The sequence below is a fragment of the Lissotriton helveticus genome, chromosome 8 (genome assembly GCF_964261635.1).
Source record: "Lissotriton helveticus chromosome 8, aLisHel1.1, whole genome shotgun sequence".
Taxonomy (NCBI): Eukaryota; Metazoa; Chordata; class Amphibia; order Caudata; family Salamandridae; genus Lissotriton; species Lissotriton helveticus.
This window is the reverse complement of record NC_136069.1, coordinates 926,651,900-926,674,464: the sequence shown is the minus strand read 5'-3', so window position 1 is coordinate 926,674,464 and position 22,565 is coordinate 926,651,900. Positions and strand designations below refer to the sequence as shown.

General features: G+C 50.0%; 1 protein-coding gene across 2 annotated transcripts in view; it reads right to left on the bottom strand.

Moving 5' to 3' along the window:
- The window catches only part of SENP7 (SUMO specific peptidase 7), a 1,147,653-nt gene that overhangs the window by 384,415 nt on the left and 740,673 nt on the right, over nucleotides 1-22,565 (bottom strand). For both annotated transcript variants that reach the window (XM_078657763.1, XM_078657764.1), the window contains exon 16: nucleotides 11,776-11,868. In XM_078657763.1, coding sequence (XP_078513889.1) covers nucleotides 11,776-11,868 — 93 coding nt within the window. The remainder of the gene's footprint in view (nucleotides 1-11,775; nucleotides 11,869-22,565) is intronic.

The following is a 22,565-nucleotide window of genomic DNA, read 5'->3' as shown; positions in this document are numbered from 1 at the left end:
CTGCTGTGAGGTCATGATTCACCTTTGTCAGGACATCTCTGCATAACCAAATCTTCTGATTTAGCTACTCATAATTTTTGGTTGGATGATTTTGTCAAGAATAAATATGCAGATATATTTGGCATATAAGAATATTCAAAATCTGACACAAGGAAACCGGCAAACCTGTCACACCTTTACTAACACCATCTAATCCACGGCTTGCCACTTTTATGGATACAGTTGTAGGTGTGCCAGAAGGATATGATTCCGTTCTTGGACTAGAAGATATCTTAAATCCTTGAACATTGATCCCACTCTCAATGGTGACTATGTGGCAGCCCTACGTATCGGACCCCGACTAGGAGTGTTGGTGCTTCTCTCGATAAGACTGCTCCCTAGATCTCCCTCTCTGGTGCCTCTTGAGGTGGTTGAGTGCCCTATGGTCCTCCTCAGATCTTCCAGAAGGAGAATATCCCTGCTTTCACTGGTCTTCTTGAAGACTTTACAACCTGATTTTGTCCTGTGCTTAACAGTAATTATAGAATTTTTTTTAAGAAAGAACACTTTACAAGAACAGTGGCATTCAATTTAAAAACATTGCTAGAAAATAGAAAAATTACTTTCGTAGTCCTACAAGATACTGGGTCATTTTTTCAAAGGTTTGAACAGATTTTCCAAGCAAATAAGGGATTAAAGGCCAAGCTCAGTGTCCCAGCAACCAGTCACCAAGCCGAAAAAAATGGACTCAATTTTTATTGGCATGGAACGATAGGATACAAGTAGAGAACTCTACCTTAAAGGATCAGTGTTCCAATCTTCCCAGGTTGTAGTCTACTTGGCTATATTGCCCTTCTTGTCTCACAAACAGCGTTGTGATAGCTTGGTTTTCGCGTATTTCAAAAATGGTTTTCTCTCAAAATTGTCTCTTTTATAGCAAGTAATAACAATTGGCCAATATAGCCTGTGCTAGGCAGTCAAAAACGTTGCATATTATTTTAACTGGCTTTTCAAAACTAAAAAATATGATGTATATATTTTTTGTTACAAATGCTCCAGGATCCTGGACGTGGGCAGAAGAAAACAATGCTTATGACTATAAATGAAGATACCCTGGGGGAAATACAGCCTTACTTTTTGTAAATGGTCCAGTCTCATATCTTCCCATATAGGCATAGAATACGAGTCCAATCTCTTATATGCAGCCCTTCACTGGGTAGACAATTCAGATGTGTTCAGAGTTTTAATTTACCTTGTGTTATGGAGGGAGGGGCTGCATGCGGTCAGTGGGGCTGAGAGGGTCAAGGATGGCTACAGCCCAAACAGAAGGTCGGATTGCAAAGCAGGACATACAAACTTGCAAGTTGGCCAGTTAGAGTGCGTATAGCTGCTGGTCTCCTGGCATACAGTGTAAAGCCTGTTGACTGCGAATCACGGGGGTTTGGAAGATTGTCTGTAATTGATGAATCTTTTCCATCAACAGACAACTGAGAAACAGGGCGAACAATAGGTCTAGGTGTGTAACCAACACAGTCAAATGCAAGTTCCATAACTTATAGAGTGGATGGGCCCAAGGAAGCATCAGCCTCAGAAAGAAACAGGTTGCTGGGCTAAAATGGGAAAGAGCCGACACCTTATAGGCACAGTCAATCAAAAGAGGGTAAAGAATAATGTTATTGCATAAGATCATTTAAAATCATTTCAAATATAGGAATGATAAACCCATTGAAATACATATCACAGCATGATACAATCATAAGAGGGTACTATCTAGGGAGGGTGGGCTCTCTTTTGTTCATCCAGTAAATAAAGAGGAGGGGTTGGTAGCAGACTATGCAGTAAGAGAACTGATCAGTCACTTCTCTTGTCCAAATAAGTACTTAGGAAAAAGGAAGAGAGAAGCAGGTATGAGCAGAGTGATAGAGGTGACAGGGGACTCTAAAATATGATGACTGCCCAGTCCTCACTTATTTAAGTTGCTTCTCCCACCATGTTTCAGAGAGATGCAGAAAGGGGGAAATTATAAACAGAAAGAAAAATAATTGGGTATTTTTTCCAAAAGCTTGCTGAATAATATACACAGACATAATAAGATGTACAGAAAATCGGTTAATCAACTCACTGCAGATTAATTATTTTTCTGTAAAACCTTTTGGCTGGATATGGTTTACAAATATACATTTTATGTAAAAAATATTTTTATTGAGGTATACAAGAATACACAAAGCATTGACAATCATAGCCAGAACCAAAGATCCCTCGTAGGGGGGTATGCATGCAAAATGACGGCAGGACAATCAGGGTTGGCATCTAGAGGTAGCCACAACAAGACGTCGGGAAGGGAGGGCCCCCGCTGCAGGTTGTCAGACATTGGAGCCTAGTCTCATAAATTGGCAGGACGTCATCCTAGTTGGAGCACCTAGTTGGAGCACCAGTTGGAGGACCCCCCTTGGGGTTGCTTTACGATGCATGGTAAGCTGGCTTCAACTGAATTGCCTCAACAGGAGGCAAGCATTGCATTTAGAATAAGAAAACAAGTCCCCACCCATAACTCCCACCCGCCCCCCTCCCCTCATGGTGGCGGCAGCGGCTAAAACAAATGGCAGCTAATAAGGAACAAGAGGAAACAGAACAAAACTAAGATGGGTCAGAATAGCGGCGTTGGGTCGCCACTCAGATTTGGAAAAGATGTAAAGCCCTAATGGTGGGGGGACAAACCGCCGACAGGAGTCCCCGGGAAAGGAAAGCAACTAGTGGTCCCCATCTGAATTCAAAGTTTTTAGAATCATCTCTGAAGATGTCCGCCATCCGCTCTAGGCTCAGGAGTTGCCAAAGGCGGGCATGCCAGAGGGAGATAGCTGGGGACTCCTTTTTCCAAGCTGCCGCCAAGGTAACCTTGGCCGCTCCAATGCACAGCCACATTATCATTTTGTCCGCCCGAGTTTGGTGCAGTAGAGACGGGTCGCGCAGCCCCAGAAGAATCCCCGCCATGTCAGTAGGAATAGGATAACCTAACATCTCCTTTATGTGCGCTAAGATCTCCTCCCAGTAAGGTCTAATAGAGGGACAGTCCCACCATATGTGTCGAAAATCACCTAGCTGGCCACACCCCCTCCAGCATCTATCTGAGGTGTTGGGGAAAATTCGCCGGAGTTTGGAGGGATGGAGATACCAGTCCATCATAGTTTTGAGGTGGGCCTCTCTAAGCACAACAGAGTGATTGAAGCGATTGGTATCCGCCCAAAGGTGAGTCCACTCCTCCTCGGAAATGGAGCGTTGCAGAAGGTCTTCCCACATTCTCATTTATCTGGGCCTCGGAGAGGTAATGGTTTTAAGCAACAGGGCGTCAATGAAGGAGATCACTCCCCTCATTGAAGCGGATTTGGCGAGAAAAGCTACAAATTTGGTCGAGGGGCGTGTGGCTGCTTCCCTGACTTGGGGGTGAAGTACCCAGTGCATGAGTTGTGTATAATGGTAGGCTTCTGTATCTGGTAGGTGGAATTCGTCCTGGCATTCTTTGAAACTGAGAGGTTCGCCATCCCGGAACAGGTGAACTAGCGCTAGACAGACGCCCTGTTTCCAGGAGTCAAAGGGCCCCTCATGGAGAGCGGGAGGGAAAGAGGACGTGTGGTGAACCGGTGTGTATGGAGAGGAGAAAGATAGTCCACCTATCGTCGCCTGAGACTGTGTCCCATACCTTTAGTGTAGTGTGTGTGGGCGTGCTCAGGTATGTGTTCGGGGGCCTATCTCTGCGAGGGCGACAGGCCAGGTCCCATATAGTCCGGCCCGTAACGCTTTGATCCATGTGGAGCCAATGTTTCTCCGAATCCCTCTGGAGCACTCTACCAGTACCCGTAATTGGGCCGCTTTATAATACATCTGGACGTCCGGCAGACCTACCTCACCCTCCGTTTTAGGGCGACGGAGATGGGAAAAGGAAAAGCGCCCTCGTCCGCCTTGCCAGATGAAGCATAAAATCATGGTTTTGAGTTTCTGGAAAAAATCAGAGTCTAAGCTAATGGGTAGAGCCTGGAAAAGGTAGAGGAGTTTAGGCAGGAGTGTCATTTTTATTGCATGGACACGGCCCAGCCAGGAAAGGAAGAGCGGTTTCTGCCTGAATTTGAGCTAGTAGGGGGGGGAAATGGGTTTTAAAGAGCCCCTGGAGCGTCGGGTCAGGGACACTCCTAGATATTGGAGCGATTTAGAGGCCCAAGCGAGCGGAGTCGATGAGCGAAGTTGCGTAGCTCGCTCCGAAGGGAGGGAGAGGTTAAGAATAAAAGATTTCCCAGAGTTTACCTTAAAGCCTGACAGCAATTCAAACCGGGTTAGCTCAGAGTGGAGGCTTGGTAGGGAGCTCTCTGGTTCCGTAAGGGACAGAAGGATGTCGTCGGCAAAAAGAGAAATTTTATGGGGGTCGCCAGCGAACTGAATGCCTTTAATGTCTGGGTTCTGCCGCACAGCCATCGCCAAAGGTTCGATGCTAAGGGCAAAGAGTAGTGGGGAGAGGGGGCAGCCCTGCCGGGTCCCCCTGGAATGCTTAAAGGAGTCTGAGCGGGCCCCATTGACCACCACCCTTGAAATGGGGCGCGGTAGTTCGCCTGCACCATGTCGATGAATTTAGATGAAAAGCCAAAGGCAGTCAGTGCCCGGAACAGGAGGGACCAGTTGAGCCGGTCGAAGGCCTTCTCCGCGTCGAGGCCTACCAGGATTGCTGGGATATGGAGTTTGTTGGCTTTTTCTATGAGGTGTACAATTCGGCGTGTGTGGTCGTGTGTCTGTCTCCCTTTGATAAAACCTGACTGGTCTGGGTGAATGAGGAGCGGCATGAGGTCGTTCCGTCTTTTGGCGATGATTGAAGAGTAAAGTTTGGCATCTAGGTTTAGCAGTGCGATTGGCCTGTAGGTGGCGCAGCCCTGCGGGTCCTTCCCTTGCTTGGGTATGACTGAGATTACAGCCTCCGCCATGGTGTTGGTCGTCCTGCTTTCGTTGGCCATTGCATTGAAAAGTGAGACCAGATGCGAAGAAAGCTCAGGGGCAAATGTTTTATAAAAGAGTGCCGTGTAGCCATCGGGACCGGGGGCTTTGTTGGTTTTTAGTAAGGAGATCGCCAAAGTGACTTCCGCAATTGTAATGGGGGCAGCTAGTCGGGCATTCCACTCTTCTGAGACTTGCGGAAGCTCTAAGGAGTCGAGGAACGCCTGTTGGGCGTCGCCATTCAGGGATTCCCCTGTGTAGAGGCCCTCATAAAAGGAACCGAACACAGCAGCCTTCTCTTCATCCCTATGTGTGATCTGGCCAGATGTGTCAAGGATCCCTCCAATATATTCTTTCTCCCTTTTATCCCTTAGTTGGCGCGCTAGGTGTTTGCCTATGTTATTGCCCTGAGTGTACGAGAGCTGCCGCAGCTTAAGAAGGGTGAGTTTCGTCCTATTGGAGTAGATAGCTCGGAGTTTGCCTCTTAGAGCAGTAAGCTGTCGTTGCTTTTGTCGCATGGGATCTGCCTTGTGGGAGAGCTCCACAGCAGCAAGTTCCATCTCAAGTGCCTCCCGCTCCCGCGCATGTTGTTTTTCGGAATTGAGGGCGATGCATTCGCCCCGAAGCACCACTTTCAGGGCATCCCAATTAGTAAATTCGGACGTGTCCTCTGGGGGGTTAGTCTCAAAGAAACTAGAAATGGTAGTACGTAGCTTAAGACATAACTCCTTGTCGCGTATGAGGGAAGGCGGGAAGTACCATTTAGGGGCAGTCGGGCCAGGCCCGTGCCAGTGCAGGCAAATTGAGTAGAGGCTGTGATCAGAAACCGAGAGCGGGAACGTTTTTGCTTCCTGGAGAGTGCCCCGCAGAGATTGGTTGATGAAAATGTAATCTAGGCGGGAGTACATTCTATGGAAGTGAGAAAAGAATGTGAAGTCTTGTGTTTGTGGGTAAAGTGCCTGCCAAGTGTCTAGGAGTCCCAGGTCCTGAAAGTGTTGTTGTGTCTCCCCAGTGAAAGTCCCCGCATCTGATCTCTGTGTGTGTGTGCTGTCCAGGTCTTTTTGCCATATAAGATGGAAGTCGCCCATAAGGAGAAGGGGGCCTTCTACAAAATCTGCTATTTTCCCTAATAAGCTGGAGAGAAAGGGTGTTTGGCCAGTGTTGGGAGCATAAAGCGCTACAAAAGTGCAGACCCTTCCTCGCAGAGCCGCTTTTACCATGTTACAACGGCCTTCTTTATCCTCCTGGACCCCCAGTGGTTGAAACTGAAGCGCAGCGCGGAATAGCAAGGCCACCCCTCGGTGTTTTGTGGTAGCTGAGGATCGGTAAATACGTGGGAATAATTTGTGCTTAAGGCGCGATTCGTCTGCCCTGGCTAAATGGGTTTCCTGTAGGGCGATCACATCTAGGTGATGGTCTATGATATACTTCCATAATTTGATTCGCTTCTGCGGCGAATTGAGGCCCTTGACAATCCAGGTGGCTATTGAGATAGGTGCCATAGCCGTAATAGAGAAACGTCAAGCTCATCAAGGCTGGGGAAAGTCCCGCTAACCAGGGCCCAGCTAGTACCCTTAAGCGGATAACTGTGCAAACATACATCCTCAGTGCATACAGAAATAAAAATTCCCAAAATGAAAAGCCGCCACCATGATCCCCCCACCCCCGTCCCACCAACCTATCCCCGAACCCCAAAAAACCCGCATAACAGCCCCCCCCCCCCGAGACTTCCCCTTCAAACCCCCACAACCAAACAATAGTAGAAGAGTTAGCATGTGACAGAACCCATAGTTCCGCACCCAACCCTGATGCAGTGCACTGTCCATCCTTGGGAGCGAGGAAGATGAACATCACAGTCCCATCTCCCACCAGTCCCTCCCGGCGCCACCCTGCAACTCAAACCTGGCAATTCATATGAATGTCATGGAGCTAGTTCATTGTCAGTCACCAGCGCTACGGAGGAGACAGCCGCTTCTCTTTCCATGAGGCTTGCAGAGGGGTCAGGCTTCCCCATCGGTGGAGATCTTCCCACTGTCTGCCATTCGTTGGAGCGCCTGCGCCGTTGGCGCGGGGAGCCGGCCGCGCTCGTTGTAGGCTCCGATTTCTCCAGACCCAACGCCTCGAATGCTGCGTCTAAGGAGCGTAGCTGCAGGAGCTTCCCCTTAAACTTAAAAATGATGCAGAAGGGATGACCCCAAGAGTAAGGGATGCCCTGCTCCCTCAAATATGAGGTTATCGGCTTGAAGCTGCGGCGCTTGATGAGTGTGGAGGCCGCTAGATCTTGGAAGAGGGCGGGTTGATGCCCACGAAACTGGATGGTGGCGAGGCCTCGTGCTTTGCGCAGGATCTGTTCCTTTATCTGGAAATCGTGGACACAGACTAAGATGTCTGGTGGCGGAGCCTGTGCACCTCTCGGCAGACCAACTCTATGCACCCTGTTCAGTTAGAGTTCGAAGTCGTCTTCCTCATTTAGAATCTGTCTGAACAGCGCAGTCACATATTCACAGAGACTCTCACCCTCCCCTTTCCAAGGCACTGCCCGGATTCTGGTGTTGTTCCTCCTTGAGCGATTTTCTAGGTCCGTGCCTCGGTATGTGCCTGCAAGTCCAGATTTTGCTCCCTCAGTAGGATAACATCCTGTTGGAGGTGATGTAGCTCGTCGGCAGTGCCTACGTCATGCTCCTCTAGGGTCACCACCTGTTCTCCAATGGAGTCGACATCTCGTCTCATTTCGCGCATGTCCGAGGAGAGCTGAGAGCGCACCTCTAGGATGTCCTATTTGATGGCAGCAAAGAGCTCCATCATGAAGGCCTTTGTGGCCGGTGCCTCCACATCGTCCAGCTGCCCCGCCTGTGCTGCCGCCGTCCGCGGGCTCCCACTCCCCGGTTTTGGCTGCGTGTTCTTGGGAACCTTGTCTTTCTTGCCCCTAGTAGGGGCACCCCAGGCCCTCAGCCCCACCACCGACCGCCCCTGAATGGGGTCTTAGTCCACGGACAAGGGTCCAGAAATCTCCTTCTGCTTCTGCTCTCCCGGTTCACTCCCGACCGTTCCACGGGCGACGCCACTAATCCCCCACAACACCGCTGATAGGCACGGGCCGCACCACGGCTTCGCCAGCCACGAGGTAGCCACCAGGGGGGGGAGCACACTCGCACTCAAGTCACTAGACGCTGCCGGTCGCGGTACCAAGCACAGGTGACCCCTCCGAGGGGGTGCAGCTAGGCCCTTGCAGTGCCCTCGCGGCCTCCTTCTTGCTTTGCCCGCTGATGCCCAGGCCGATATGGAGCGCTCCCCACTCACTCACGGAGAGGCGTCTCAGTTGTCTTCCGGAGGTAGGCCCCCTCCAGGCTACATCCACCGGAGCTCCAGCTCCACCCCAGTCCTCGGGCCCACCTCTGGGCCGCCACAGCAGCCGGGGGGGAAATGCCGGCCAAGTCTCACTGGGGGGCCGCTCCTACGTTCCTTATCCGCCCGAAACTGCGATCGCCCCCCATGCCGTTCGACCGGCCCTTGCTCCGCTGGGGCACTTGCTGAGACTAAGGGTCCCAAGATTGGTTGTTGCACACGTAGGGCACCAGTGAATGACACCCCGCACTGCCGTAGTCAGGCCCCCCGCTGGACGCTGAGATCATCAGGCCTAGTCCGTGTATCGCCCAGCACAGACAACAGGCGCTGCCCCGGGCGCTGACCTTCGCAGTCTATCCCCAGGGAAGAGGAGACACAGCGGCCGCCGCAATCAGCGGCTGTCCCCGGCAGCCCCCGCAGGCGTCCCCACGCCGGAGGCGCAACCCGGGCCCAACTTAAGGTGCAGCGATATATGGGCCCGGGGCGTCCCACTCTGGTCACTAGCCGCCCAGAGGTCCAAGCGTCGTATGCGCGGTCACTGGGGGGGGCACGCTCGTTACCGTCCAGCACCACAGGGGGCGCGGGCCCCACTCCGAACCCCAGCCTCCAGGCCCCGGCCCCACTCCTCCTCACCTTGTCAGGCCACTGTCACCGCCCGGAGTGCTCCACCGCGTTCCGCACCGTGGGAGTACTCCTGCAACGTGGGATCCTCCGGCAGGCACTCGCGGCCCGGGGCAGGCGCTCAGCACAGCTCTGCGACCCCAGGGCTGGCACCTCCACCCGCGGTCCCTGCGGCGCCTCTCACGCGGCCGGCCCGCCCCTCGGCCCCTGCGCTGGTAAGGGTGGGTAGCCGTCTCCAACCTCCAAAATAGCTGCACCGCTGGCTGCAGGATCGCACAGGGACCTCAATGGGCACCACGAGCAGTGTGGATGGGCATCGGTAAGGTCAATAAACAAAGCTTTGTATGAGGCTGCGCCGGAGGGACTGGGATTCACGGCCTACTCCGCCGCCATCTTGGCCACGCCCTCCAAATATACATTTTAAATATTAAAATTACACTTTGATACTTAAGATTCTTGGATGAAGATATTGGATTGTCGTTTTGTGCTAACGTCTGCAAAAAAATCGATAGTGTAGTATAGTAAGGCAGATTAATTATGCCATCAAATTAGGGCAACAATCAAATACATTTGGTTCTGTAAAAGAAGACTCAATACTCATCTAGAAATCTATCCTTTTGAAGTAACTTAGAAAAAAACACAAGCCATAACAAGTGGAGCAACTGTTTTGGACTCCTTGAATAGAAAAACTCCAGGAACAATTGTAATTTCTGGCCGTTGCATTTAGTAGCTTCTACAAAAAGGGCATTGGAACAGCCAACTGGTGTAACCTTTGGGACCTATTAGCTTTGCCAATGGTTTTTAGAGATGCTGTATAACATCCTTGATGCAGTTTAACATGGCACAAAAAATAAAAAGGCGCTCCGACGCAGCTTTCTATGGCTGCAATACTTTGTAGGCCTGTGAATGCATTACCACATATGCACCTGCCTACAAAATGAAGCAGTCACCTTTTTTAAGTTTTGCATACAGCGGGCGCATGTGTTGTCAGCAAAAGCTATTCTACTGAAAAAAAACACATAAAAGGAGCTTAGAGCCTGCTCATTACTTACTTTTATTTACCATTGGTTTGCTCCATTTCCCTCTCATATTTTTGCTTCTTATTGGACAGTACCTCCTCCTTCCGTCCAGCTTCCCCCTAAGGCTCTATGTGTGTTCATGTCGTGGAGCATGGACCAAGTCATGCTTCCTGTTAGTGCTTGCATGCTTTCAGAGTGTATTGTTTTGCAGGCTGTCTCTACCCATCCTTTCCCAGGCCTGAATGTGTTGCTGTTTGCCCCGTTCCCCTCACCACCTCCCTCCAGTTGCTGCTTGCCACCTTCAACCTCCTGTTGCTGTCCACAGACCCCCCCCACCCCATTGCTGCTTTTCCCATCATTGTATGAATAAAGGAAATCTGGCAAGATGGCAACTAAAATGGAAGGCATGTCCTTTGAAGCACCTTCAGTTGTACGTGGGTATACACTGCCTTCTCAGCACTATTCCCAGACTTCGGCTGCAGACATGTCCTCATCGCTGCTTCCCAGTGTTTTACACTACATCGCTGCATCACATTTTTTGGTGCAAATATTTTTTCCATGCAGGTCAATCGGCTACAGTGCACTAAAGGGAGAGGAGTGGCGTGACGTGATGGCCAGAGCTGCCTTCTTTGGAACTGGAGAACAGGGCTCAAGTTTTGGCGTCAGCTCAACATCCTGTTATTCTGGGCAATTCACTTAGGCTCCCCGTGCCTTAAAAATAAACATAAAATGAATGTGTGCTTGCGTAATGTAACTGGTGCTCATGTAAAAAGCTCTGCTATCTTCAGGTCACATTTGCGCTATATAAAACTGCCTTGGGGAACTTTAGAGTTACAGTATTTTCCTTCACACATCTGTTACTTTCTTTTATTAATATTTTCTCTTTTCATTTTTTTAACGCATTTTGTGAAGCAGCGCGTTTTCCTTTAACTAATGTTTATTTACCAATATGGATGGGGGGGGGGGGGAAGAGCATGAAAACGTTTTCATTTTAATCAAAAGTGGGTGGTGGGAAGTAACATAATGTGCAAGTGAGGGGGAAGCAACATGGAGGGGGGAAGCACTGAGGGCAGGGGAGCAGCACATGGGTGAGGGAGCAAAGTGGAGTGGGGTGAGTAGCACACAGGCCGGAGAGCAACGTGGAGTTGGTGGGTGGAGAAGCACATGGGCAAGAGAAAGCAACATGGAGGTGGAAAAGTAAACGGGCCAGAGAAACCAAAACAAACACAGGTCAGGCAGACAGCTGGAAAAGCCATGCACTCTCGTGGAATGCATAAGAACAAAGAAAAAGTAGTTCCCTAAAAATGAGCAGTGGAATGACACAAGTAAACGGGACATGCTCTAGGGCAGGGACAAACAGGATAGCCAAGGCTAGCCCCTGAATAAAATGCAAGCAAATGAGAGTGACAATGATGCCAACCAATGGTAAGCAATGGGCAGGCTTTAAGCCCACTGTAAGATCTGGGAAGCTCACAATAAGTGTTTTGCAACCAGACTACTATGCTGATTGGGAGGTTGACCCTAAAAAGAGCTACTTGCACCATCTCCTACCAATATTACTGTGTTCTATGAACCTTTGAGATGTGACATTTGTATTGATATTGCTAGTCAATACATCAAAGACAACATGTCCTGAAACCATCACAGTAGCATAATTGGCAGAGCAGGAGAGAGGAGCAGAATTAGAACAATACTCTGAAAAATACAATTATTTGAGCCCCTCCAAGTTTACTACTATAGTCATCGTTGTTTGATTCCACAACACCCAGATTAATCGTAAATGCCATCTTCATGTGCCATTATGGATTAGCTTTTAAAATTCGAAGCCAATGCTTACTCTTCATTAACAGGTACAAAGATGAAATCCTTCTCAAAGATGTTCACGTGGCGAGTCCAAGTTCTAACCCCATGATGTCTTCGCTGAGCTGGTCTGTGAAGGAACAAATAGCTGAAATTTATAATCAAGTCAATTAAATATCTACCTTTTCAGTCTTACTGAATTCTCTTATTTATGGTTCAATATAAAAAATGTTGTACATTTCAGAAACATTACTGCAAGATGTTTATGCAAAACATAATACATACTTTGGTTAATGTTATGGGTGAGATGGAGCAGACTATTTTCAATAGAGATATTCCAACGTCTCCCACAAAGACTACAATACCTTTTTAGCACCTGGGATTGTGAATAAATAAGACAAATCAGAGAGGTAGACAGATAGCATAACCAAAACACCCTTCATGTCGCACTTGTTTATTAAAATGAAAAAACACTTAAAATATTAAAGTTTCTTCAGACTTAAATTAACACTTAACATTCAATTACATTACTTACATATATTTTAGAAGCATTGGGCACATGCCAGTGCATTTGTGCAACTAGATTCTATCAGGATATTCACCTTATATTCTTTTATTTGAGAAAAGTGTGCATCTATTGGAGAAATGTTGTTTACTGAAACAATTTTTATTAAGCAACTCCCACAAGTCAAAATCAATTTCCTCAATCATTGACTGTTCCAATAAGTCCACAATTCTCCAAGTAACCCCTTCAACACACCTACCCACAACCCCCAATGGTGGACTCAGTGAATGTTGATCATCAGCACTGAATCACCTTACACAGAGTACATTCTTAGGCTTCCAATTACAAAGACACTTACCTGAACACAAACAAATGTAGGTTCCTTTAAGTGTATCAGACATGTTAGGTCTCTGTTATTCGTTTCAGATATTGAATTAAACTTTCTAATATTGACTGACCTTCTGTTTCAGATAAATTAGTTTAATGTTCTGTCTGAATGTAACTGAGCTTTGCCCTACACATTGATCAAGAACAAGAAATCATAATCTCAACTTGTTGGACTGGTTGTTGCTTTTAACACATTTCAACTGAGCAAATACCAACAATCCCTATTCAAATACTCAGAGAACAGCAAGGATATGTATTCTACTCTATACGCATTTGTAGAGCTCATGGCGACCCGTAGGCATTCCATCACTTGCAATGTGACACAGATTCCACCAAAGTGTACGGAGCAGATAAGTTATCAAATAGCCATGTCTTTAAAAGGCTCCAGAAATTACGTTTATTGTCAGTAAGCCTCATAGTGAGGGAGAGGGTGTTCCATAATTTGGCCACCTTTATCCAAAGGACCGCCCTCCACTTCTCGCTCTTTTTATAGGCAGAATGGTGACCAGGCGGGTGTTGGTGAAGCGGAGGACTCTATTAGGCATATCATGGGACAGCAGGAGTCTGAGGCTAATAGGGCCTTTTTTTTTTTTTTTAGAGTGCCCTGTGCACTATGCATAGGATTTTGAATTTTACTGTTTGTTCAACCGGCAGCTAATGCAGGGTGATAAGTGCCTGCTGGGCAGAGGTGTGTGTAGGGATATTGAACAGAACTCGGGCGGATGAATTCTGCACCACTGGAAGTTATTTGATGACAGACTTTGGGGCTCCTAGGTAAAGTGAATTACTGTAATCCAGGTGTGAAAGGATAAATGCCTGGACCACGAGCCTTATTGGAATGGAGGTGGAGTAGGTATAGTAGTTTGCAGAGACTTCTCTGGCTTGGGCCTCCATGCTTAATGATTTGTCCAACCATATCCCAAGGCTTTTAATAATCGCCTTGGGGAGCAGGGGATGCACCTAAGCAATCAGGCCACCACAAGTTGGGGTGTGTAGTGAGTTTATTGCCTAGAACCATCAGCTCAGTTTTCTCCGCATTTAGTTTGAGGCAGGAATCTGCCATCCAGCTTGCTACTCTCTCTAAACAAGGCCCTAGTGTGGGAGAATAAGGATCACCTCCCTGGGTTAGAGAGAACACCAGTTAGGTATCATCTGCGTACGAGACCAGGTATCTCCCAAATGGCTCTACTATGTCTGCTAATGGGCGCTTATAAAACTTGAAAACTGTTGGGCTCAGGGACTCCGGAGCTTAACGGGAAAATGTCCGATGAACAGGAACTATCAAAGACTTCGAAGGGCCTGTTTTTGAGGAAGGAAGTGAGCAAAAAAAGTGCTGGACCATGAGACCTGCGCTGTGAGATCTCTTAATGAGAATGCTATGATTCAACCCATCGTACAAGTTACTTACCTCCGGTAACGATGTATCTGGTAGAGACGATTTTAGCCGCAGATTCCTTCCTGTAGAATTATCCTCAGGCGTGAGACTGGATCTGGAAACATTTTGCCACAGCATTCCTGCGCGCCGAGGGGACGGCATCATGGACTCCGCACCTGCGTCGTCCGCGTACGTGACGTCAGCAAGGTCACATAGATGGAAGCATGGGAACAGTGTGCGAAAAAGAAAGGAAGAAGGAATGGTGGTGAAGAACACCATACGGAACAGTACCAACACGGCGGTACCCAAAAGCAGGGAAGGGAGAAGAGAGAGCACAGCCCTGAGCAGCCACCCCGCCAGTCATGAAAGCAGTGCCCCCCCTTAAGACAAGGAACATATGCAAAATGTCATGACAAAAGGCAGCGGGAGTACAACCCCAGACAGCCGAGACCCATGAAGGAAACCAGTTCCAAGACAAAAAGGGAACGACAGACCTCCAAGGCAACTCCAGCACATAGTGCGACCCCCCCCCCCCCCCCCCCCCCCCCTCCCCCAAGGGAACAAGGACAGGGCAAGGCCAAATGACCCAAGTCCGGAGGGAAGCAGAGGAGCCAGGACCTTCAGAAACAAGAGGGAGTGAAAGGGAGAGACAAAAGATGGCCCTCCGAATCCTGGAGCAGCCAGAACATAGGAGCCCAAGGTACCTATAGAGCCAGCCTCAACCGTGCCAAGAAGAGGAAGGAACAAATGCAAGATAACGGCTCGTCCAAGAGCGAAAGAACACACACACACATACTCAAGCCATCCACCGGGAGGAGAGTGCAGAAAGGCAAGCCAAGGGTCCTTGCAGAACGGGGAGAAAGGGCGTGTCGTGAAGGAATATGCGGCTAGAATCGTCTCTACCAGATACATTGTTACCGGAGGTACGTAACTCATACATCTGGATAGAGACTACTAGCCGCAGATTCCTTCCCGTAGAATAGATACCCTAGCCATACCCACAGGGAAGGAGGGCATGCGGAAGGACCCCACCAGCCTGGACTTAGCAGGGAGGCCCACAGGGGACTAGGCCAACGGACAGGACGAAGAGCCCCGTCCTCCCAGGCAAGGAGGGGGGGGGGGGCGGGACCCCCACAAGCAGAACACCGACCCCAGGAGGGATGTGGAGAGAAGGATTGAAAGAAGCCCGTTCACTCACAACCGAGGAACCAAGGCCAAGGGCAGGGAGGCCCACGCCCCTACAAGGCAACAGAGCTTCCATCCAATGCCAGGGCAAGGAAGAGGAAGAAGAAGAAGCCTAGAGGGCCCAATGAAACGAGGGAAAGAAGGATAACCCACCATAAATGGGAGGCAACAGCCAAACAGAGCCGTACCAACCATAATATACTTTCAGAAGTAGGAAGAAGGGCCCGGAGCCCAGGAAGACCGGGCAGCTGACGCCTGACAAAGGAAGAGACACAAAACTGTCCCAGCGTCCAGGACAGGAGCAGGAAGGCGAGGGAGCGCCCAGACACGCCACTACCAGGTGTCCGCGCACACGGCCAAAAGAGCATCCGCAACATACATAACGCCGTGGAAAGCAGTGGCTTGAAAGCGACCATAACTCCCTAGCAGAGTGCAAGCTATATAACAGCTACCACTACCCCACATAGGGTAAGATGAGTCCCAAGACATGGGAACCCTCTTTGAAAGAAACTTTCGCAACAGAGGAAAAACGAAAAAAAATACGGGGAAAAGAATCCCAGTGGAAAGCTTATCAATCAACCTAAGAGAAAAAAATGGACTGCCTAATCTCAGGGCCAAGTCTGTGCAGACAACTCTAGCAAAAACACACACAGGCAACAAAGGGCCGTCCAGCAGCCAACTGCAACACATTCCTAGTAGGAGGACTGAAATGGCCATAACACACAACCCACAGCAAGGGCAACCGGGGCATGGTATAACAGGGTACCGTCAAACGGAAGATCAATCAGCCGCTCCCGAACATTTTTGGGGAACACGCCGCCCCGAAGCCAAGCATGACGGCGGAGGGCAACTGAGGAGGCCATGGCTCGGCCCAGCACCTCCGCGATGTCCAGAATAGAACGGAGAATAAACGCCGCAAGCCCCCGGCCATCCAGGGCATGATGCCGTAAGTCCACCTGAACAGTCTCCTGTGAAGCGGCCGATCCCAAGGACTCCGCCGAGTCCCTCAAACAAGAGGAGGCCCTAGCGAGCACACATAAGGTGTTAAGAGCCTGTAGTGCAGCGCTAGTCGAAGCAAACATGTTGCACCCCCAAGCGTCCAGACAGCGGGCTCCCGGGATGGTGGAGACAACAGTGGTGGCAGGGAGGGAAAAGCAGTCCGCAAAAGTGGACTGGAGGCAGAGGGGTGGAGGGAAAGACATGCCGGGTCACATGGCGCTGGAAGGTGCCGGTGCAGAAGGTGTTGAGGCACCGGATCCCCTGAGGCGGGGCGCCTCCAGGCACCCATCAGGGAAGAAAGGAGCCCTGATGGAGAACCTCCAAAAGATGGTCTGCCGGGAAATGAGCAACCGAGTCACCCATACCCACAGCCTTGGACACTGCGTGAGAAAGTAGCTCCTCGGTGGGCGACGGCTGTAAACTGAGGTGGCCGTCCCCAAAGCAGAGTGGGGCAGGCAAAGGCCAGACCTGGAAGGTAGAAGGAACCGAACAGTGGGGGACTTGCGGCTCCTCCGGCGAACACCTTGGCCTCGGAAATGGTGGGAGCCGCCCTTTGATGATGCCGGTGAAAAAGCGACCGCTCGGTGGCCTGTCTCCGGGGAGGATGACACCAGTAGGCACCTAACCTCCGGAGAAGGAGCGTCCGAAGACGCCTGTCTGGTGCCGTAGAGTCCGCCGCCTGAGGCAGGATGTCATTACCATCCGGCACTGTAGGAGACAGCGGGCAGGGCTCCTTGAAGTCACACGCGCCGAGGACCGGCACAGAGCTGGCGCCGAAGTGGCCACGGGGCGGCGCCGGAACAGCGCCGACTCGACCTCCGACGAGGCAGCCGCCTGCGTGGAGGACGAGAAGGACCAGGGGAGTGACACGAAGCCCTCCGCCAGCCTCGGTCCATAATGTGACAAAAGTGGACCGCCGACCCTTGCGGTGCCGTCAGGGCCAATTCTACTTTTGGCTCGCCCTCCGACGAGGCAGCCGCCTGCACGGAGGGACGAGCTAGGCCCAGAGGAGGACGAGGGGTCCCCGTCCAGCCTCGACCCAGAACGGGATGAGGAGGGTCCACCGACCTCTGTGGCGCCGCCTGGTCCAGCAGGTGCCGGTGCCGTGGTAGCGTCAGCTCAGACGTGGACAAGGCCGTCGCCTGTCCAGAGGACCGATCAGGGTTTGGGGATACGACCCGACCCCCGACTACCTCCCGCGTGAGTTTGCGGCGAGGCAGAAGGCGCTGTGGTCTGAAGGAGGGACCCCGAAGGGCCGCACCCCAACAGCACCACATCCTCTAAGCCTGGAGCCGAGCCAGTCGGCGCCGGGGCCGGAGCCACCGGCGGCACCACGGAAGGCCCAGCACAATGCACGGGATCCGCTGACGCCCCAGGAGGGGAAGGAGGAGGAGGAGACGCCAGCGAGGCCTGCAAAGCCGCCATGTATATCTCCATCTGGACTCTCGAAGCCCTTTCACCGGGAAACGTTGGATATAAGGGCGACACGCGGGGCTGCATCACCCGCGGAGAGTCCCCGCCCCCGGCAGGCCGAACACCAGTCCCCGGGGACAAGCTGCGACACTTACCCACCGTGGAGCACCGTTCTCTCGACATTGGAGAGGGATAAAACGTCTGCCGAAGCTGAATGAGGGGATGAAGCCGACCTTGAAAGACGCGCCAAGAGCAGTTTCATCTGGTGCTCCCGCCAAGACTTCGGCTTTAGCTATTGGCACGCTTCAAAGTCAGTGGTGCTGTGATCCTCCCCTGAACACCACATGCAAATGAGGTGAGGGTCCTGGTATATGTTAAATTGAGGCCCTAACATAGATGCACCGTTTCAGAGGCACAAATCCTTTGTGCCACAAAGACAGGCAGGCCCTTTCACCCAGTTAAGGCCCTTTCACCTACATTAGCCCTCCCTTTACAATAACGAGCAACAGAGGCTGTCCCTTATCTGATGTGTGCTCTGGGCGCAGAAGACGGTCCATCCTAAATACGTAATCTCCATGTCCAAAAGTGACTAACCTAAGTCACAACGAATTCTTAGAAACAGACCCTTAGCTCTTGGGATTTTCCCTAGCACAGGATTATTGATTTCTCCAAGAACTCATTAAATATGCATGACGTCAATACTAACATTCCAAGGCACCTATCTGGTATAAATATACCTCCCTTTGTCCAAGTAAGGCTGAGGAGACGAGACTTCCATGCAGACACTCTGACCGGAGACACTCTGATCTGAGACGCTGCAACCTGCGTCATGCCACAGCTCCAGCTGGTAGAAGTCCCTCACCCACCCTGGAGGGTCCAGCTCGAGAATCAGGATGTAGTCCCACTAAGGTAATGGAGTTAGACTAAATCCTAGGGGGATTCTTGCCTCTCTAAGACCTACACACATGCTAGGTACACTTAGGTACATCTAGTTAGGCATCATAGGGGTATAGTCGTTACCTTAATGCATTCTGTATTTCATGTATGTGTTCATTACTATTGCAAAATGGTAGAACTATACAATGCCTTTTTATTTAACGGCACTGCTGGCCATAATTCTCTGCTACTGTCCAACAGTTGTCGCAGCACATATAACCAGTACTAGAATAACAACTGTGCAATAAATGTTATTGTAAACACACCGACTGTTTCTTCTATGTACTTCTCTGAGATGAGTGACTGAATGAAAAGTAGTATATTGTTTCCACGATCCTGAGGGATCAGGGTTTTATGTTATGAGGTTGCCAGAAGCTATTCCCTTCTTGTCTTCAAGAAGTTTCTAGTGGCCTCTGAGCTAGCTGGTACACAGTAATTAAGTTTAATATACATAACAGGGGCATACAGACCTCAGTCCTATGCCAAGCCTATCGTGTATGTTATTCCAATGTGCAGAACCTATAAGGGAAAGAGGAACTACACTACATGGCGCCCAACGTGAATGTGGCAGTTATTTAACAGTAGAATCTGAGTAGTTCAGTCATGCTTATTCTCAGAGACAACTACTCACAAAATGCCAGAGACGTCTGGAGTGGGTAGGCACAAAGTTCCGCCACAGCTGAGTAGGCAAACTTCCTATGTATTGGCTGTTGGTTAATCAAGCTTGAAGGAAAAAGTTCCAGAACAATTGTGCCTTTTTAAAACCTCATCTTAAAACCCTTTTTTAGGACCTTTTGTTTTCACAACACAATGTCTGTGGAGGCAGCTCCGCCTGTCACTTGGTCCCTGGGACACAGGTCTCAAACGACGAAGAGGAAGCAAATGCAATACATTTTGCACCCAAAATCAGGCATACACTCACACAAAAAACCCTCAGACATGGTTTAACAGACCGGGAAGGTACACGTAGATTATCAAACAGATGTGTTCTATTCTTGGGTTACATTCCCGGCAGTAAATGCAACAACCTAGACTTCTCATTCTTACATACATGAAAAAGTCCCAGCGGTCTACACTCCTTTTGAGGAGATTAAGATTCTGCTCACTAACCAGGACCACAATTTCTGGTTTAATGGCGCCCCACAATAAAAAAATAAAACCAGGCTCGGTCCACTAGGTAGACTAGGAGCTACATGGCCGACATTAGCCGGCTACACACCACATCCTGACATTGATATAATGCCACAAGATGTACTACTCTTACAACACAAAGAGTTAGTAAAACTCTTACAGAGCCATGACGCAACTCGTCATGAAGACACTTGGTGTCCAGCCCACAGTAGCTACAATGATAAAGCTCCTACACAGAGCACCGCTACTAAAATCACTCCACAAAACACACACACAGTAACGGGTAAACTGCCCAAGAAACGTGAACAGATTCCTTTCTGGGTAAATCAGAAAATTAACCAGTTAGAAGCAGTATTTCTAAATGCCACACCATTTGAAAGCATATAATGCTAACACTCTGCTTGCCCATTGGGATAACACCACAGTTAGAGGACTGCACCAATTGGGGTACAGTCTTTGCTGCCATATATACCAGAACTCATGGTATTCCTTCCTTAGCTGTATTTCCAGATGTCTTATGACAGATACAGAACAAGTATGGAGCTCAACCAGCTCTGACCTTAGGTATGAAATTGCTAGGTAATTATGACCAGGTATCAACAATAATACTAGCTAACATTAAAGAGGAAGCAGCTTCAGTGGCGATACGCCAACACCGAAGAGAGGTCAGTCTTATAGACCAACCACAAGAACTTCCCAAAATAACTAAAACTGCATATGCAGAACTGGGAAGGGACAGTTTGGGTGGGAAAGCTTTTAAAAACTATAGCTAATGGGCAGTCCTGAGAAGGACACTTCTAAGCAGACACCTACTTCTTCTAAAAAGTGGGTGGAGAAGTGTGGCTCACTGGTTAGAGGAGGCAGACCTGGAAGCAGAGGTCAGCCCGGGACCAGGGTTCAATTCCCGGCTCGGCAGGGTCTTGAGTCCTAAAATGTCCATGGACTCGACAATTCTCGCTCCGGTGCCTACTCGATTCACGGGTTCACACTCTGCGACTCTGGGCAATAGCTTGCTTAATCTCCACAACGGCCCCTCGCGGCGGGATGCCTGGCTTTCACCTTGCGGATACCCTGCCAGGGTTATCTCACAGGGGAATACCAGGACGGGTTCCCTAAGCAAGCGCTTAGAAACCGCTTGGTGATTTGCGCTATATAAATTCCTGTACATTTACATAATAAAAAAACAATATTTTTCAGAAAAGATTCTCAGTACCGAGGTAGGTCTCTTCAACAGGAGCCCTCTGCAAAGAGGTATAACCTTTGGAATAGGGATAATATCAGGAAACCTTGTGACTCTGCAATAACCGGGGAGGGCGCGGCTGGCCCGACACTGAGGGCCTACCCGCGTTGACTAAATTTGCGGACATTGTTGGACAGGCCTGATCGCGGACCTGGGTCTCCTGATAAAAAGTGAGCTGCTGCACAGAGGGATGCCTACAATCCCCATAAAATCTGGCCTGTCCCCGACCGGGCCGCAGTGGCAAAAATAATGGCGGAGGGGGAATTAAAACCCCCCATACAGCCTATTGTAAGCAGGTGATCGGGCATAATGGACCCCAGGAACGGCAATCTGTGAAGTGAAAGGCCAACGGCTATAGAGCGCCATAATGTATACACACATCTACTGACTGGTCTTGCTGCTCCGTGGTGCCAGGCCTGTACCCAGGGGGAGGGGGCACCCACGGCTACACTTGCACAGGTTGTCATTCATCGAAACAAGGCTCATGTGAGTACTGGCGTGATTGGAGTTTGTGTGACCCTTCGTTCTGGCCCTGCAGTTGCTCACTCTGCTCAACACACCGTCTGCGAAAATCCCCGCCTAGAGGAGGGGGTGCCCACCTGACCTGTGCCTTCCACTTTGGTGCCTGACTTGGATAGACTCTGTGCTGGGATTGGTGATACCCTTGGCTGTGTAAACTGTGCGTGGGGTGGCCGGGAAGTGAAGTTTGGTGAAGCCCGGGGCCCCATCAGGCATAAGAATGGGCTAAGTGGACAAGTCTCAGCCTAAATTACAGTTCGAAAAGTGGAAGGAAAAGACTAGAGAGGTGAAGGGAGCCCAGTTCCCGGACGAGCAAACAGACGCGGCTGATGAGGCGGCAGGCGACATTTGACAGATCCTGGCTGCGATGCAGAAAAGTTCATCAACTATTGGTAGGAAAATAGATACTCTGTCATATCGCATGGATAGAATGTCGGAGAACCTAGATAAACACCCTGAACGTATCGATATGACTGAAAGACGGGTGTCTAAGGTGGAAGAGGCACAATCGGAAGTGGATAGTCCAAAAACAGCTGGGCGAAAACGTTTACTGCACAGCAAGACAAAGCGGTACAAAAGGGGGTGGTAATGGACGGAGCATCTGAACCAATCAAACACTCACACCCAGTCAAAAGATCTGGGTTTGATCCATCACCGTTCTTTAGCCCACTCTGCCACCCCAGTTCAGACATGGCTATATGCAAATCAGTCTGACCCTGTGCCTCATGGGAACAGTCCAGCCCGAACTGCCAACCCATGCCTTCCCTAGACCGGAAACAAGCTTCCGAGGACCGGTTTCTGGCATTACAGCCGTCTTCAGCCCGGCTTGCTTGAATCCAGTGGCAAAGTGAGCAAGGGACTCACGTCTGAGCATACCCTGCCACACTTATGGCGGCCAAAGCGGTACAAAAGGGGGTGGTGATGGACGGAGCATCTGAACCAATCAAACACTCACACCCAGTCAAAAGATCTGGGTTTGATCCATCACTGTTCTTTAGCCCACTCTGCCACCCCGGTTCAGACATGGCTATATGCAAATCAGTCTGACCCTGTTCCTCATGGGAACAGTCCAGCCCGAACTGCCAAGCCATGCCTTCCCTGAACCGGAAACAAGCTTCCGAGGACCGGTTTCTGGCA